General features: G+C 48.3%; 1 protein-coding gene across 1 annotated transcript in view; it reads right to left on the reverse strand.

Moving 5' to 3' along the window:
* LOC132384773 (low-density lipoprotein receptor-related protein 1-like) overlaps positions 1 to 18,643 on the reverse strand; it is a 337,602-nt gene that overhangs the window by 157,985 nt on the left and 160,974 nt on the right. Inside the window, 10 exon segments of the mRNA XM_059956253.1 lie at positions 1,511 to 1,591; positions 4,162 to 4,278; positions 6,220 to 6,345; positions 8,448 to 8,588; positions 8,977 to 9,099; positions 9,452 to 9,641; positions 12,221 to 12,443; positions 14,114 to 14,294; positions 15,058 to 15,294; positions 17,402 to 17,545. Coding sequence (XP_059812236.1) covers positions 1,511 to 1,591; positions 4,162 to 4,278; positions 6,220 to 6,345; positions 8,448 to 8,588; positions 8,977 to 9,099; positions 9,452 to 9,641; positions 12,221 to 12,443; positions 14,114 to 14,294; positions 15,058 to 15,294; positions 17,402 to 17,545 — 1,563 coding nt within the window.

The raw sequence follows: 18,643 nt of genomic DNA on the forward strand, positions 1-18,643 counted from the left end.
ATCTCATTCCTGGCTGACACTAAAGTGGGGAAATGACCTGCGTTTGCAAAATGCTGGTTGCTTGAGAGAATAAATGCCTCCATTCCCTGCCAGGAGCTAGAGGAGGGAGAGTGGGGTTGGGGGTGGGGTCAGCATCTAGCACGAGGGGTCCTGCAGAGAGTGGGGACACATGCAAACTGGTTCTACACACTGACCGTCGAGAACTGGACACCCCTCTTCATCAGAGACGTCCGCGCAATCATTGTCTGCAACACACAAAAGGGGCGGACAGAGCACAAGGTTGGCAGGGAGGGCGAGACACCACAAGACTGACTGAAGCCGATCAACAGAGAGAGACAAACACGCACGGGCGGGGGAGAAGAGTCAGCAGCAACAAGCCAATGGGCTGGGAAGAGGTGATTTGGACAGAGGGGCTCAGAGAGGTAAGATCACAGAGCACAGTTCCTGTCTCCCTATCCCTGAATCAGACCCACAGCAGAGCATTGTGCACAGTCCGTCTCCCATCCCTGGGAAGGACCCACAATGGGAGCGCCGTGCACAGTGATATTGCTTCAGTGACCTGCTATTTACAATATGTCACACTTCAGCAACCCCAACCTTCCCCTATCTCATACAGCTGTACTGACCAGCAGCTCTCCCCCATCATGTCTTCAAATTAAAACCAACATATCTCTCTCTCTCTCTCATTCCAACAAGGATTTTCAGCCCCAAACATCCTCCCTGATTTTTTCTCTCCATGGTCACTGCTTGACCTGCTCAGTATTTCTGCTTCTGGGAAGGCTACTTTGAACTGAAACTGTAGTTGTTTCTCCAAAGATGCTGCCTGGCCTGCCAAATGTTTCTCAATCTGTCTGAGGCTCTTGATCTGCCACGTTCACTGTCTCTCCCTCCACAGCTGCTACCTGAACTGCTGAGCATCTAGTTCTGTCCGAGCATCTTTGACCTGAAATGTTCACCGTTTCTCTTTCCTCAAATGCTGCCTGACCTGCTGAGTATTTCCATTCCAAGAACCCTCTCTTTCACTGTTTCACTGTTTCACTCTACGGAAGCTACTTGACCTGCTGTGTCTTTCTAGTTCAGTCCAAGGATCTGTGACCCGAAACTCTCACTGCTCTCCTCTCTTCACAGACATTGCCTAAACAGCAGAGTGTTGTAGTTCTTTCCAAGGGTCTTTCACCTGAAACTTCCACTGTTCCTCTCCTAAGATGTTGCCTGACACACTGAGCGTTACCAGTCTGACCACACTCAGACTGTTGCTGGGGGTTTACAGCATGTTCTAGATTTGTTACTAGAATAGTTATTGTTTAGGCAATTAAGGTGAATCCTCCAGAATCCCTAGCCAAGGAAAAGGGAATGGTGACATTTAATGCTGCTGATTTCTGTCCCGCCAACACTGAGACCAAGCAAGACGGGGACGAGATGGGGGGGGGGGGGGGGGGGTGTAGGTGGGTAGGGGTATAACACAGAAGGGAGGGGCCAAGAAGAAGGGAGGGGATTACCCCTTACTCACCAGCATCACAGCGCCAGTTGATATTAATACAGCGTCCGTTGTTGCAGGTGAACTGTGTCAGTGGAAAGCAGGTAGGGTAGGCTGTGGAGATCAAAGTCAAAGAGGAGTTTATTGTCACATGCACAAGTCCCTGTGTGCACAAGTGCAATGAAAAACTTACTTACAACAGCTTTACAGACACAGAGCATCAGATATACAATATTCAGAAGAAAACATAAGTTAAACACTTAACACAACAAAAGAAGTCTATTTTAGTGCAAAATGATCACGGTATTGCTGTACTGATGTAGTGATCAGAGTGGTGCCAGTTGGTTCAAGAACAGAATAGTTGAAGGGAAGTACGGTAGTTGCTCCTGAACATAGTGATGTGGGATATCAGGATTCGGTGCATCTTGCCCAATTGGAGCTGTGAGAAGATGGTATACAGCTCCAGTAAATACTGCTGATGGTGGGGAGGAACATGTCCGTTATCTATTGGGTACACTCCACTACTCTAAAGCAGGGCTCAGGCTAGATCGCCTGTCAATAATGGGATCCCTCCACAAACACACTTCCCATGCATACTGTTTGGGAGATGGGAATGCACTGACTCACACCTAAGCAGGTCCTAGCCCTCAGGTCAATGATAGAAGGCTTTGCACTGATCAACCTCGTCCTGTACCCCACTCTAACCCCCAAGACCCTACCTCATTTTCTCACATGCCTTGGCACCTCTCTGCAGGACTTGTATAGAAGACTGAAGAGTACAGATACATAGCTCCCTGGGACAGCGGGCTAATTGGATACTTAACAGGCTTGACAATGGGAAGGAGAGGAGAGTCATGGAAGATTGTTTCTTGGATTGGAAGCCTGTGACCAGTGGTGTTACCCATGGCTCAGTGATGGGCTCATTGTTGTTTCCATCTATATCAATGATTTGGATGAAAATGTACAAGGTATGGTCTGTAAGTCTTCAGATGTGGGAGGCTAGAAAAGAAATTGAGGGAGCCACGGCTGAAGTGCCTTTATTTAAGACGGGCAGCAAGGTTAAACCTGGGAACTATAGGCCAGTAAGTGTAACACCTGAGGGAGGTAAGTTACTGGAGGGAATACTCAGGAATAAGATATACATACATCTGGAAAGATGTGGTGGATGAGTGACAAGTCAGCATGACTGTGTACATATGAAATTACATCTCACTGATTTCACTGAGTTTTTTTTTAAAGAAGTACCGAAAAGATAAGGGCAGGGCAGTAGACAAGATTTATATGGACTTCAGTAAGGCCTTTCATAAGGATGGGATCGCAAAAACACAGCATTTAGCGCAATACCACTACAGCTCGGGTTGTCAGAGTTCGGAGATTAATTCCAGAGTTTGTACGTTCTCCCCATGACTCTGTGGGTTTTCCTCCCACAGTCCAAAGACATATCAGTTAGTAGGTTAATTGGGAATTGTAAACTGTCCTGTGATTAGGCTAGGGATATACAGGGGTGGGTTGCTAGTCAGTGCAGTTTGCTGGGCTGGAAGGGTCAGTTCTGTGCTGTATCTCCAAACAAACATAGTGGACAGCTCTGACAAGCTAGATTGTATGGAATTGAGAGAGAGCCGGCCAACTGGATACAGATATAATAGGCTAACTTGATATAATAGAGGGTGATCGTGGAAAGTTGTTACTTAAGGCTAGAGGCGAATGACTACTGGTGCTCCCCAGGAGTCAGTGCTGGGCTCTTTGCCATCTATATTATGGAATTTAATCAGACATGGTCAGGAAGTTTGCAAATGACACTAAAATGAGTGGTGTTAAGAGTGAAGATGGATTTACAGGGGGATCTTGATCAACTGGGTAAGTGGGCAGAGGAATGGCAAATAGAGTTCGATCTGGAGAAATGTGAGGTGTTGCATATTTTAGTAAAGATAAATGAGGGTAGGATTTTCATAGTGAAAACAGAGCCTTGATGAGAGTTCTGGATCAGAGGGACCCAGAGGTACAGGTACATGGTGTCACAGGTAGACCGGATGGTGAAGAAGGCATTTGGCATGTTGGCCTTCATTAGTCAGGGCACTGAGTACTGGAGCTGTACAAGACCTTGGTGAGGCCACACTTGGAGTATAATGTTCAGCTTACCCTCTTATAGAAAAGCTATAATAAAGCTAGAAAGAATGCAGAGGAGAATGACAAGGATGTTGACCAGGCAGGAACTCTATTGAGCTTAAGGATTGGTTGTCCTGTTATAGGAAAGACATCATTAAACTGAAAAGAGTGCAAAGGAGATTTAAATTTGGGTGTTTTGGGGACTGAAGGGACTAAGTTACATAGAGAAAGGATGGGCAGGTTGTGACTTTATTCCTTGGTGTGTAGGAGACTGGGAGTGACCTTATAGAGGTGTATAAGATCATGAGGGACAACTTTTTCACCAAGAGGGTGGTGGGAAAATGGAACAAGCTGCCAGAGGAAGTGGTTGAGGCAGGTGCATTAACATTTAAAAAGCAATTGGGCATGGACATGGATGGGAAAGGTTTGGGGGGAATACGGACCAAAGGCAGACAAATGGGACTAGATCAGGTGGGAATCTAACTAGTTGGACTGAAAGACTTGTATCCATGCTGTATCCGGCTCAGCATGGACCAGTTGGGCTGAGAGGACTGTTTCTGCACTTTCCCCACACATACCGCAAGAAGCTGGCTCGTCCGACCGATCCCCGCAATCATCATCCAGGTCGCATGTCCAAGAATTCGGAATACAGCGTCCATTAGCACAGGAGAACTGATTTGGGGGGCAAGTTCGTGCTGTGAAGGAAGGGGGAGGGACAAGGAGTGAAAGAGAGGGAGAGGAATTAAGAAACTACACATAACAAGGCAAAATGCTGATTGGGATGGCGTACATCCCAATCATTTCACCTTCACAGAGCTTCCAGGGACCCTATCCAAGACAAAGCAAAGCTGCCCACTTGATCAGCACCCCATGCCCTCCCCTAACCATATCAACACACCCTCCCTCCACCACTAGCAAACAGTGGCCAAAGCGAGCGCCATCTGCCTTGCCTGGCTGGAGTTCCTCCATGTACTCCACATCCATCACATCACCTCTCTGTTATCTACAGGTCAGGAGTGTGATGGAACACTCCCCACTTGCCCGGGTGGAGTTAGTCCATGTACTCCACATCCACCACATTACCTCTCCACCATCCACAGGTCAGGAGTGTGATGGAACACTCCCCACTTGCCTGGGTGGAGTTAGTCCATATACTCCACATCCACCACATTACCTCTCCACTGTCTACAGGTCAGGATTGTGATGGAACACTCCCACTTGCCCGGGTGGAGTTAGTCCATGTATTCCACATCCACCACATTACCTCTCCACTGTCCACAGGTCAGGAGTGTGATGGAACACTCCCCACTTGCCCGGGTGGAGTTGGTCCATACACTCCACATCCACCACATTACCTCTCCATTGTCTACAGGTCAGGAGTGTGATGGAACACTCCCCACTTGCCCAGGTGGAGTTAGTCCTGTTATGAAGGATGAACAACTCTGATGGGCAGAAGGGTGCAGAGTTGCCCATGTCCCTCTCCCCTGGGAGAATTACAAACTGTTACTGTTGCCATGCTGCTAATGAGAGAGAAAGAGATGGAACAAAAACATGCTGGAATTGGAACATCTGCTACTGATAAGAGAGAGAGGAGAGGCCATTGATTTACTGTTATGTCTTCTGCAAAGGTTGTTTGTCTTCGGCTATTCTGTTCATTAAAATTCCTCAGTGGACAGCTGGAGTGGGCTGGTTTGATGGACTAAGCCATTCAAAACTGACTGACACCTGAGACCCCGTGAGTAGGGATAAAAGTGAGGTCTGGGGAGACACCCCTCAGACACACCAGGAGACACACTAGTGAGCACTGCTTGAGTGTTGGAACCCACGAGAAGGTGTGGGGCATCGGGGACTGAACAAAGGATCGGTCAGTTTAACTCACAGTGTTATTAGCAGGGCCGGTGGGGGCTTGTGTGTGTCCGCCCTTGCCTGGGTGATGAGTCCACCACAGAAGAACGGTCTAGTTGAAGGACAAAGGGGTCATACCTGAATGGCCACAACACATCAACAGATCAAGAACATAAAGGAAGGTTTGCATGACTGTAGCTCTCTCTCATAGTTCACCCTCTCTCTCTCTCCGATTAAAACACAAGAACCAACAACTACCTCAGCCTGTATGAACTGAACTGAACTTTATATTCACATATGACAATTCATTATCTCCTAGACATCGATAGAGCTTGTTTATTATTGATTATTATTATACCCAAACTTTTAGGTTTAGTATTGCTAACGTGTATTATCTATATATTTGCATTGTTGATATTGATTTGTATATTTCACTAATAAACACTGTTTGAAAATAGTACCACCAGACTCCAACAGATTCTTCTATCTTTGCTGGTCAGACACCCAGTTACGGGGTACAACAGTCTACACACTCCACACCCACCTCATTACCTCTCCACCACCCCACCCCCACCAACAAACACTTCTTCCCTCCAACACTGACTCCAGTGTGCACCATCTACAAAACCCACCATGGTCAGTTGCCCAGACAAATCCAATAGCTTATCCCAAACCTCTCCCCACCCAGGAAGATGAGGGCAGTGGGAAAGGCAAGTGGGAATTCAGTCATCTCTCCCTCTCTCACCCTCCTGGAACAAGCCACTGGACTGTCATTAGATGCAGAGGGGTACCTGAACACGTGGCATTAGACTCATCTTCACTGTGACCACAGTCATTGTCTCCATCACAGAGCCACCTTATCGGGATGCACCTGTTGTTCTGGCATTTGAACCGGTCAGACGGGCAGGTGTGTTGGTCTGGGAGAGAGAACGAGACAATCATGAGTGGAGTGGGTTTATTATGGTTTTATGCTTTATAAAGCTTTGGCTTTATGTGATAAGTGACATATCAGTACACTGAGGTTATATAAAAGAAAACAGAATCCAGAATAAAGTATGAATAGTTACAGAGAAAGTGCAGGGCAGACACACAATGACATTCAATGTAAGGCCACAATGAAGTCACGAGTCCATCTTATAATACTGGGGAACCGTTCAATAGACTTATAACAATGTGGCAGAAGCTGTCCTAGCGCCTAGTTGTATGTGTTGCAAGCTCCTGTATCTTATGCCCAGTGGGAAGGGGAGGGGGGAGAAGAGAGAATGCTTGGGATGGGCAGGGACTTTGATTATTTTGGCTGCTGTACCAAAGCAGCAAGAAGTGTAAATATAGTTCCAAATGCGACCTCATCAACATCTTGTCCAAATACAACATAACATCCTAACTTGTGAATTCACCACCGGTTCTACCTCTGACACCATTTTCAGAGAACCATGTGCCTGTACACCTGGATTCCTCTGTTCTACAACACTCCCCAGGGCACCACTTTCACTGTGAAAGTCCTAGCTTTATTTATCTTTACAAAATGAAACATATCACATATTTCTGAATTAAACTCCACTTGCCATTCCTCTGTCCATTTACCCAGCTGATCGAGGACCTCTGCAAACACTGATGACCATCTTCACTGCCAACGGCACCAGCCATTTTAGCTTCATCTGCAAGCATCCTAAACATGCTTTGTACATTCTCATTCAGATCATTGATACAGATGCGAAACAGCAATGGGTCCAGCACCGACCCGAGGCGCACAACAGGTTATGGGCCTCCAATACGAGAAACAACTTTCTACCATCACCCCCTAACTTCTTACCATCAAACCAACTGAGAATCCAGTCAGACAGCTCTCTCTGGATCCCTTGAAATCTAACCTTCCAAAGCAGGATATCATGTGGAATTTATCAAAGACTTTACTGAAGTTCATATAGACGTCTACTGCCCTGCACTTATCATACTTCTTGGTTACTTCAAAAACCAATTCAGTGAAATCAGTGAGACTGTCACTAATCAACCCCATCTTTCCAGATGTGCCTATATCTTATCCCTGAGAATCCCCTCCAGTAACTTCGCTCCCACAGATGCTAGACTTACTGGCCTATAACCATACCTAACCCCTGGCTAAAGATGAAGCGTATATCTTAACCAGGACTCCCATAACTTCTCTAGCCTCCCACATCTGCAGACTTACATTCTCATCCAAATTATTGATAATGATGGAAATAACAATGGGCCCAGCACTGAGCCCTGGGTAACACCATTAGTTACAGGCTTCCACTTCGAGAAACAACCTTCCACTGTCACCTTCAGTTTCACGCCATCAAGTCAATGGCATATCCAAATTGCCACTCACTGTTGCTCAGCGTGCGGTCGGGCAGACAGAAGACAGATGGGGGGATGTGTGGAAGAGAACGGACAGGACATAGAATGAACGAGTGGGAAAGACCACAGGTGGGAACATATGGGGGACACAGAGCAAACGGGGGGAGCAGAGAGCAGATGGAGGGGGGGTTGTGGGTAAAGACTGTATACCATACGTACATGGAGTGCGTGAGGGTGCAAACCCTTTTCGCATGTTCGTATCGACTGCATTTTAGCCCCACCCCCCCCCTTCATCTTTGGTCATCTAGTAAGGAGTTGGCAGGGAGGGATGAGAATGTCCTAGTTAACTTGATCGAAGGGCAGGCTAAGATAGCTATCCATGCGTCTTCAAGATGGTTAGCAGAGAGTTCTGTTCAGGCTGATTGCCTGGGATAACCATGGAAAGGGAACACACGGTGTCCACAGGTACCGTGAAGGTGTTCAGGAACCACTGGGTACCACAGGAGGTAAAGCCTGGATAGGGATGGGAACATTTTAATTTAGCGTGTGTTGGTCATTGTCATTCTCATATGTAATTTAGAATTTTAAAAAAAGCAAATGGTGGAGACAGAGAGTGAACAAGGGTATAGAGCTGGGGGGAACAGAGTGGTAGTGGGGGAGGCAGTTCCAGTGTACAAGGGGTTAACAACGCCACACTTACGGCAGATCTCAGGGACTTCATCGCTGTTGTCCAGGCAGTCATTATCCCCATCGCACTTCCAGCGCTCCTGGATACACCGGCCGTTCTTGCAGGCGAACTCCCCTGGCTGACAGAGGGGAGGAGGGACATAGGAAGGGTTCGCTGCAATGTAGAGGGGCAGAGAGAGGTCACAATCAGGATATGGGATCAGAGCATAAGGTGATTAACAGTCCCCATCTCCCCATCCCTGGGGCAGACCCACACCGGGAGCACTGTGTATAGTTCCTCAGCCCTGAGAAAAAGACTCACCTTATGTGTCCCTCATGATTTCTTTTTGCACCTCTATAAGGTCACTCCTCAGTCTCCTACGCTGCAAGGAATTGTGTCCCAACCTGCCCATACCCCTGTAACTCAAGTTAAGCCGTAACCTTTCCAGTTTAGTGCTCTTTCCTATAGCACTTTGACCAATCCTGATACAGAGTTGCAATGAATGGAATGGACCCTCCCTGACCAACAAACATCAGCCAACCCACACCACCCATCTTCTCACCTTTGCAGGTGACGTTGTCAGTGTCCAGGATCTGGTCCTCAGCACAAGCACACGATCTCCCCTCTGGATTGGCCAGGCAGAGACTGCTGCATCCCCCATTGTTGACACGACAGGCATTCGAACCTGGGGGGAGAAAACATTGAAACAGAGACACAGCCCAAACAAAACAGCCATCACACAACACAGCACTGAACACAAGTCAACAGGAACAACTGGTGTCCAATGTAACCAGTTCAGAGAGAATACGGCTGAATGCAAGACATGCAGGGAGTTTCAGACTCAGGGTCCCAGGCTGCTGAAGGGGAAAGAGAGAGAGAAAGAGGAAGATACATATTGTGTGTGTGTGTGTGTGTGTGTGTGTGTGCGTGTGTGTGTGTGTGTGTGTGTGCATGCATGCGTGCGTGCGTAGACGGAAGGAAATCTAGAGCTCGGGGATCCTGACAAGAAAAGGAGGACTGCCCCCACACCTCCTCACCTTCCTGCTGCTCTGCATCATACATGCGGATCTCGAATGTTGGAGGGCGCTCGCTCCTCAGAAGCGTCACCGTCTTGGACACCTGGTCATACCGGTATATCTTGCCGCTCCGATATTCCGTCCAGAAAAGGTAGCTGCCATAGTGGGTGAACCCAAAGGGGTGGCTCAGCTCCCCTCGCTCATATACCACCTTTGGGGAGAGGAGGCAAGAAGGGGTTAATCCAACCTTGCCACTGTCGGTCAAACTAAAATTTTCATTTTACTTAGAGATAACAGGCTCTTTCGGTCCAATGAGGTCAAATTGCCCAATAACACCCATATGACCAATTAACTTACTAGCACGTACTTCTTCGGAACATGAGAGGAAACTGTAGCACCCAGAGGAAACCCATGCAGTTATGGGGAGAACATACAAACTCCTCACATATTGAGCCCGGGTCACCTCATAACTTTATGTTATCCCTTATTATCACTGACAGATCCTTTTATCACAGGGATCAGTCTTGGCACCTGTACTATTTAATGTTTACAAAAATGACCAACCAACCTTTCCTAACACACGCAGGTTTATCTATGCAGACAACCTATGCATAGAAACACAAGCTAACTCCTTCCAAGAAGTTGAAGTACGACTTACAGCAGTCCTCGAAGTAATGAAGCAATATTATGAAAAATGGTCTCTGAACCCAAATCCTTCAAAAACTCAAAATGTGAGCATTCCACCTGAGGAATCGAGAAGCAGCGCGGAAACTCAAGATCTTCTGGTGTGGGAAGGAGCTCGAACACCATCCGACTCCAATTCACCTGGGTGTGACACTGGATAGAACACTCTAATTTGCCACCCACATCCAAAAACACTGAGGGAATGTTGGCTCTCGCAATTCTCTCTTGAAAAAATAAGCAGACACGAAATGGGGAGCTAATGTTAGATCAACTGCCCTAGCACTCTGCTATACACCTGCAGAATACTGTGCACCTGCGTGGGGCAGATCAGCCCATGCGAAGAAAATAGACCCATTGTTTAATGAAGCCTTCTGAATACTCACGGGCACACTGTGCCCACACCCACTAACATCATTTACAGATTTGCAGGCATTGCACCCCCCCCCCCCCCCGAGATCCGAAGACACACTACAACAAAAATTGAAAAAGGTAAACGGAACTCGGATCCACAGCACCCACTACATCATCATGTGCCAGTTTCCAACCGCCTAAAATTGAGGAAAAGCTTTGCTACAGTGGAGGAACTACCACACGGAACATCCCCCCAGACATACAGGGTTGACCTCTGGCAACAAACAGAACCCAGAACCCCACCAAACAAAACAGTGTAAACCCCACAGAAACGTTGCCAGACGGGGCACTGCTCGACAGACGGAAGTGGTGCACTCTCAACAGAGCGAGAGTTTCTAGGATGGGAGACAATATGGTGAGGTGGGGTTTAAAAACCAGCAAACCCGTGAGTGTGGCAAAAGGGCGCAGAACATTGAACACGTTCTGCGCAACTGCCCACTCTCACCTGATTCAGTTGACACTGACCTGCTCAACATCAACCAAACGACACTAGAGTGGCTGGCTGCCTGGTGTGACAAGCAGTGACAATGACTGACAGATGTTGTGGAATTTGTTGTTTCCTGACAGCAATACAGTGCATCCCACCCCCACCCCACCCCGTTGTTGACACAGATAAATAAATAAATAAAATCTGCAAAAGAAAAATAGTGACATAGTGTTAATGGACCATTAACAAATCTGAGGCAGAGAGGGAAAAGCTGTTCCTAAAACACTGAGTGTGCATATTCCAGCTCCTGTACCTCCTCCCTGATAATAACTAGAGAAAGAGCAGAGCAGGCAGACAATAAGGTGCAAGGCCCACAACAAGGTAGATGTGAGGTCAAGTCTATCTTATTGTACTAGGGGACTGTTGAATAGTCTGATAACGGCAGGATAGAAGCTGTCCTTGAGCCTGGTGGTACATGCTTTCAGGTTTTTGTATCTTCTGCCCATTGGGAGAGGTGAGAAAAGAGAATGTCCAGAATGGTTTGATGATACTGGCTGTTTTACTGAGGCAGTGAGAAGTGTAGACAGAGTATGGGGGGGGGAGAGCTGGTTTCTGTGATGTGTTGAACTGTGTCAACAACTCTCTGCAGTTGCCGTGATGCATCCAGATCGGATATTTTCAATGGTGCACCGATAAAAATTGTTGAGGGTCAAAGGGGATATGCTGAATTTACCTAGACTGCAGAGGAAATAAAGGCATTGGGTTGCTTTCTTGGATGTGGCGCCTGCCAGGAAAGGGAAGCAGGGCAAGCACATTTCAGTCTGCACTGGGAGTACAGACGGCGGAAAGTCAGCAGATTTAAATCCTTGGGTGCTTACACCTCAGCTGACCTGTCTTGGGCCCGGCACACAGACAAGTGCCTTTACTTTCTTTAGGCGGTTAAGGACTGGTTGCATCATAATCTGGGACGGCAATTTGAATGCACAGGAACGTAAGAAGCTGCAGAGTCGTGGACTCTGCCCATCACATCACCGACACATCCCTCCCCACCATGGGTAGTACAAAAGGCACTGACTAAAGAAGGTAATCCATTATCAAAGATCTCCACCATCCAGGCCGTGCCATCTTCTCACAGCTCCCATCGGGTAGGAGGTACAGAAACCTGAAGTCCCACACCACCAGGTTCAGGAACAGTGTGGTGTTCCTTCTTCACCACCCCTTCCACAGTGCAATACTGACTCTTCACCACCCCTCCAGCTGACACTCACCCTCCTGTCAGTGCCATTGAGGAAGATCCTCTCAATGCGATCGTAGTAAGCCTCACACCAGTATAGGATGCCGTTCACAGCGTCCAGGCTGAGGCCATTGGGCCACAGGATGGTTTTGGAGGTGACGAAGACATTGCGGTTGGTGCCATCCATCCACGCACGCTCAATCTTCCCCCGCTTGGTGTCCTTTGGATCCTCTTCCCAGTCCGTCCAGTACATCCACCTGGGAGAGACCATCGTCAGCATGGCTCCCTGCCCTGCCCATTGCACAATCACCCAAAGTCAAAGGGTCACACAGGGTTTCAGCTGAACCAGTCTGTGTCTACCAAGATTCACATCTAAGCCAGCCTTATTTGTGTTTGTTGCATATCCTTTCCTATCCAGAAACCTTTTCTATCCATGTACCTGACCAAAAGCTTTTTAAATGTTGTTAATGGATCTGCCTCTACCACTTCCTCTGGTAGCTTGTTCCTTACACAGATCATCTGTGAAAATGTTGCCCCTCGGGTTCCTATTAAATCTCTGTTCCCCCCCACCCCCAGCATAAATAAGTGCTCTCGAGTTCTTGATTCTCCAACTCAGAGGAAAAGACTGTGCAAATTCATCTTATCTGTGCCCTTCATGCTTTATACACCTCTGTATGGTCTCCCCTCAGTCTCCTGGGCTCCAAAGAACTAAGTCCCAACATCCCCAACCTTTCTCTGTCCTTCGAGTCCAGATAACATCCTCGTAAATCTCCTCTGCACTCTTTCCAGTTTAATCGGATCGTTTCTGCCAGCAGGGTGACTGGAACTGAACACAACACTCCCAACCACATCCCGATTCCTGTAGTCAGTGGGCGGACTGATGAAGGCTAGGTGCTAACAGACTCCTTCACCATCCCGTCTACCTGTAATGCCACTTTCAGGGAACTAGACTGACAGCTGTCACAATTTTATACATAAGGTCACCCCTCAGGCTGCTCACCAACCCCTCAAATCATTGGAACATGGGAGAAAAATGGAGCACCTGTCACTGGAAGAACTTCACAAACACAAGAGTGATGGAAGTTAGTTCCGAATCTGGGTCTCTGGGACCCACTCACTACACCAATGGATACCTGGAGTCCACGAAAGGTGATATGTCTTAATTTTTCTACACAGTGAGTGATCAGTGTGTGGAGAGGTTGGGACTATATTCACTGGCACTGAGGGGTGACCTTATAGAAGTGTGTAAAACCACGAGGGGCATTGATAGAGTGAATGTGCTCAGTCTTTTTCTCCAGTGCTGGGGGATCAAGAAGTACAGGGCACAGGCTTGACATGGGAGGGGAGAGATTTAATGGGAACCTGAAGGGCAACATTTTCACCCAGAAGGTGCTCCATGTATGGAACGAGCTACCAGAGGAAATGGATGATGCAGGTACATTAACAGCATTTAAGACCCTTGGAGAGCCAGATAAGAAAGGTTTAGAAGAATATATGCCAATTGTGGGAAAGTGGGGCTAGCTTAGATGAGAAACTTAGATGTGAGTGAGTAAGAGAGTGAGAGGGAGAGAGTATGAGGGAGAGGGGGGAGAGAGAGGGGGAGAGAGGGGAGGAGAGAGAGGGGGGAGAGAGAGGGGGAGAGAGGGGAGGAGAGAGAGGGGGGAGAGAGAGGGGGAGAGAGCGAGAGAGAGAGAGATAGATACGGTCAGAGAGGGAAGGAAGAGAGGAGGAGAGGGAAAAAAAGGAGAGAGAGAAGACAGAAAACAGAAGACAAAAGATATGAGAGAAGAGAGAGGTACTGTTGTAACACAGTAGATGTCCAAGACCACTGGAGTGGGGGGGGGGGGGGGGGTGAGGAAAGAGGACTTGGAACCACAGGGATAACATGGAGGGCAGAAGATCACATGGGCCACACCAGCCCACCTACCCATGCAGGGGGTCAACCACGATGGCACGCGGATGGGTCATCTTGCCCTCAATCAGGGTCTTCCTAGTCTGGGAGGCCTTCTCCAGCCGAGCCACACTGATGGTCTTCTTTGGGCCATCATCGGTCCAGTACAAGTTGTCTGCCATCCAGTCCACAGCTAGTCCCTCCACATTGTTCAGTCCTAGGGGAGGGACGGGGGAGCAATATGGGGTGGGGAGAGGGAGGAAGAAAAGGGGGAAGTGAGGGTGAAGACAGGGGCATAGTGGAGGGAAGTGGGAAGGGAGGTGAGAGCACAGGGGAGAAAGATAGGGAGCGGGTAGGGGGTAGAGAGACCATGATGAGAGAAAGGTTAGAGAGGGCAGGTGACAGAGGGAGAAGAGTGGAGGAAGGGAGAAACTGCATGAGGCAATAGCATTCATAGGCACACACAGTACTAACACATCGTGCAATTCTCTCACACACACACACACTCTCAAGAGTAAAGGCACAGTTGCATACACGTTACAGGTGTTAGATACACACATCGCAGAGTATAAACACACAGTCGCACAGACCGCGCAGTTACTCACATAAACCACAGATTCATGTGGTAACATCAGAACAGCAATTATATGCACACAACCAGCTGACCGTACAAACAGAAAATGTAGTTACACGTAAACTGTATAGGATCAGCATACAGTGACACAACCCTCCTTGCAGCCATGGGCGTCCCTGTCTCTTTGCTGTGGAATTCACTCCCCACACCTCTCTATCTCCCTCTCCCACCCCCTTCCCCTTATCCCCTTTCACCCAATTCCCACCCGTTGATGGTCCCTGAGCTCTGGAGCTCTATCCCTACTACTCCCACCCTCAATATTAAATGGTGGTGGCAGGTCCAATCAACTTAGTCCCAATTCCATTGCCCTACTCCCTGATTTCCCCAGCCAAGGGTACCAACTCACCAGATTTCAGGATGGTCTCCCGGTCTGTCCCGTCGATCTTCTGCCGGCCAATGAGGTAGCTGGTGGTGTCCGCGAAGTAGATGTAGCCAGTTTCTGCATGGAAGTCCAGAGCCCGAGGGTTGATCAGGTTCTCAATGGGGATCATGTACTCATCCGGAACCTTGTCATTCATGTACATGCCTCTGATGATACCTGGCCGTCCCTTTCCATAGACGAGGAACAGCTCGTGGTCTGGCTCTATTGGTGAATGGACAACGTCAGACTTGAACTCTCATGGAGAACAGTCCCATCAGACCTTTGGACTCTTCCCCACCTTCCCCATTCTTGCTACGGTCAAGAAAGCTCACCAGCACCTCTGCTTTTCAGGGGTAAATGAGATGGCCTACAGAGAGGAGGCTGAAGAACTCAAGTCCTGGTGCCAGGTGAACAACCTCTTCCTCAGTGTCAACAAGACAAAGGAGATGTCTGTCGATTCCGGGAGAAGTCACACCTCTCTTTACATCAGCGGCACAGCCGGGGAAATTGTGAGCAGGTTCAAACTCCTGGGAGTGCACATCTGACACAACCTCTCAATGGAAAGTTCATCTGCTTTCTGAAGAGTCAATGTTCACATCACTCTACAGATGCTCATTACAGAGCATCCTGACAAGCTGTATCACTGCATGGTACGGAAACGGCACAGCAGTGGGCAAGGCGGCTCTACAGCGGGTAGACAAAACTGCCCAAGTGTCACCGGCAACTGCCGACCCACCGTCAAGGACGTGTATACAGAAAGGTGCCGGAGAAGGGCCAGTAACATCACGAAGGATCTCACCCCCTCTGCTCACGGACTGTCTGTCCCACTCCCGTCAGGGAGGAGGCTACATAACATCCACACCAAGACCACCAGACTCAAAAACAGTTACTTTTCCCAAGCAGTAAAACTGATCAACATCCACTAACCCACCCCTCCACAACCCCCAACCACCACTACCTTATCGTTTCCTGTCAGAGTGGCGAAGAGATCCAAGACCAGGATGTTATCTGGATTAGAGGATATGCATTATAAGGAGAGGGTGGACAAACTTAAGTTGTTTTCTCTGGAGTAGCAGAAGCTGAGAGGACACCTGACAGATTTATCAATTAAAGTCTTTCTCCAAGAGAAAAAATGTCAAGAACGAGAGAACACAACTTTAAGATGAGGGGGAGAAAGTTTAAAGGAGATATACATGGCGAAGGGTGGGTGCAGGCAAATATAACTTAAACATTTTTCCCACAGTTGGGCAATCCAGAACCAGTGGCACAGGTTCAAGGTGAGAGGGGAGAGATTTAATAAAACCTGAGGCGCAACCTTTTCGCCCAGAGGGTGGTCTGTGTATGGAACAAGTGGTTAGAGGAAGTGATTGGGGCAGGTACATTAACAACATTTAGCTTAGATTGGAATCTTGGTCAGCTGTAACAAGGGAACTAAAGCTACACAATCTGTCACTGAAACAGTTAACTTTCCACACACATCGTAAATATACACAAACTGGATGCAAGTCATGTCTGTTCCCTGGGTAGGAAAATGATAATGCACCCTAATTAAATCCGTTAATTGCATGAATTGCAGACAACATCTAATCAACCAATTTAAATTTATAGGGTAGAACATTCAAACATTGAGCCACCCCCAATCAAGCTCGCCACTGGGAGCTGTAGAGAGAGAGAGCATCTTGCGTTCAGCCAAGAGAAAAGGAAATAACTGAACGCAAGTAGGAATAAGAACTCAAAGCCAGAATGGCAGGCAGGGAAAGGGAGAAGGAAGGGAGGGAGGGAGGGAGGGGAGACAGAGGCTAAGGAGGGATGGTTGGTACAGAGACGGGGATGAGAAAGGGAAAAGAGGTAACTTGGGAGGGTGAAAGGGTGACAGAGAGTGAGAGAGAGAGTGGGGGAAGAGCGAGTGAGAGGGAGAGAGGGAAACCCATGGGGAAAAGAGAGACGTGGGGGGAGTGAGGGGGGAGACACAGAGAGAGGGAAAGGGAGCAACACAGAGTGACAGAGACAAGCAGACAGACGAACAGAGGGATAGACAGAGAGAGAAAGAGGCAAAACACAGAAAGATTGTGAGTAGGGGAGGGAAAGGGGAAGGGGAGAGGGAGAAGGAAGGGGAGAAGGAGGAAAAAGGGGGTAGAGGGGGATGGGGAGGAGAGAGGGGGAAGATGAGGAGGTACAGGTGGAGTAAGGGAGGAGAGAGAGAATGTAGAGGAATGAAAAAGAAGGAAGGATGCAGGAGAGAGAGGAAGGATAGAAAGAGAGGTAGGAGAGGAGGAGGCAGAGGGCAGCAGGTTCTGCAACAGCAGGGGTCAGATGCAGTGACACTCACTTTTACAGGACTTGCCATCACTACCCAGGCTGAATCCGGAGCGACATCGACAGGTCCGCGACTTGTGGCTGTTCCCCAGTAGGCAGATGTCCGAGCAGCCACCCGGCTTGTTGAATTGGTCCGGCTCACAGGCGTGGCTCCGCACTGCAGGAGGGGAGATGAGGGAGAAGTCAGGAGAAGAGAGGGGAAAGGGGAGGGGGTGGTAAGGGGGGGAAGGAATAGGAGGAAAAGGAGTGGGGTGGGTGGTATGTGAGAGAGGGAGAAGGAAGAGAGACCACTCAGAACCATCACAAATCTCCCACGCCACAAAGCTCCCCCCTCAATGCCCCTCCCACAACATTGCACTCTATCAGGATAGGTCATGCCTCAGGAGCCTGAATTAATTCTTTGAGAATGTCACAAAGCACATTGATGAAGATGGAGTGATAGATGTGGTGTATATGAATTTTAGTAAGGCGTTTGACTCTTAGATAGGCACATGGATGATAGGAAAAATGGAGGGCTCTGTAGAAGGGAAATGTCAGACTGAACTTAGATTAGGTTGAAAGGTCGACCTAACATTTTGGGCCAAACGGCTAGTACAGATCTATGTTCTCTGCCAAAGCTATCTCATGATCCTCTTTTGCCCTTCTGATTTCCTTCTTGAGGACATGCCTACATCAACTCAGCACTCCCTCACCAGCCCTCCACATTGTGGCGCTCCCTCCTTAATGCCCCTCCCACAGTGTTCCTTCCACGTCAACCCTCCCGCAGCACTCTCTCTATCTTTACTGATCATCCAACAGCGCTTGGCTCTGTGCGTGAGATCACAGTTCAAGAATTTGGTTTTTTTTTAAAAGTAACCAGGAAAGTCAATGAGATCTACATGGTAGATGGCATCTTTAGGGACTTTAGTAAGAACTTCGATAAGGTTCCACATGGTAGCTGCTCTGGAAAGTTAGATCGCTTGGGATTGAGGGAAAGTTAACTAATAGGATACAAACAACACACACAAAATGCTGGTGGAACACAGCAGGCCAGGCAGCATCTATAGGGAGAAGCACTGTCGACGTTTCGGGCCGAGACCCTTCGTCAGCATTTTATGTGTGTTGCTTGAATTTCCAGCATCTGCAGATTTCCTCATGTTTGCTTAATAGGATACACAACCGGCTTGATGGCTGCACGGCTGGGTATATGCAGAGCTGGACTTTCTTGGACTGGAGGTCCGTAACTGCTCTCCAGTTATTTAGGAACCATGTAAGG

The sequence above is a fragment of the Hypanus sabinus genome, chromosome X1 (assembly GCF_030144855.1).
Source record: "Hypanus sabinus isolate sHypSab1 chromosome X1, sHypSab1.hap1, whole genome shotgun sequence".
NCBI classification, from domain to species: domain Eukaryota; kingdom Metazoa; phylum Chordata; class Chondrichthyes; order Myliobatiformes; family Dasyatidae; genus Hypanus; species Hypanus sabinus.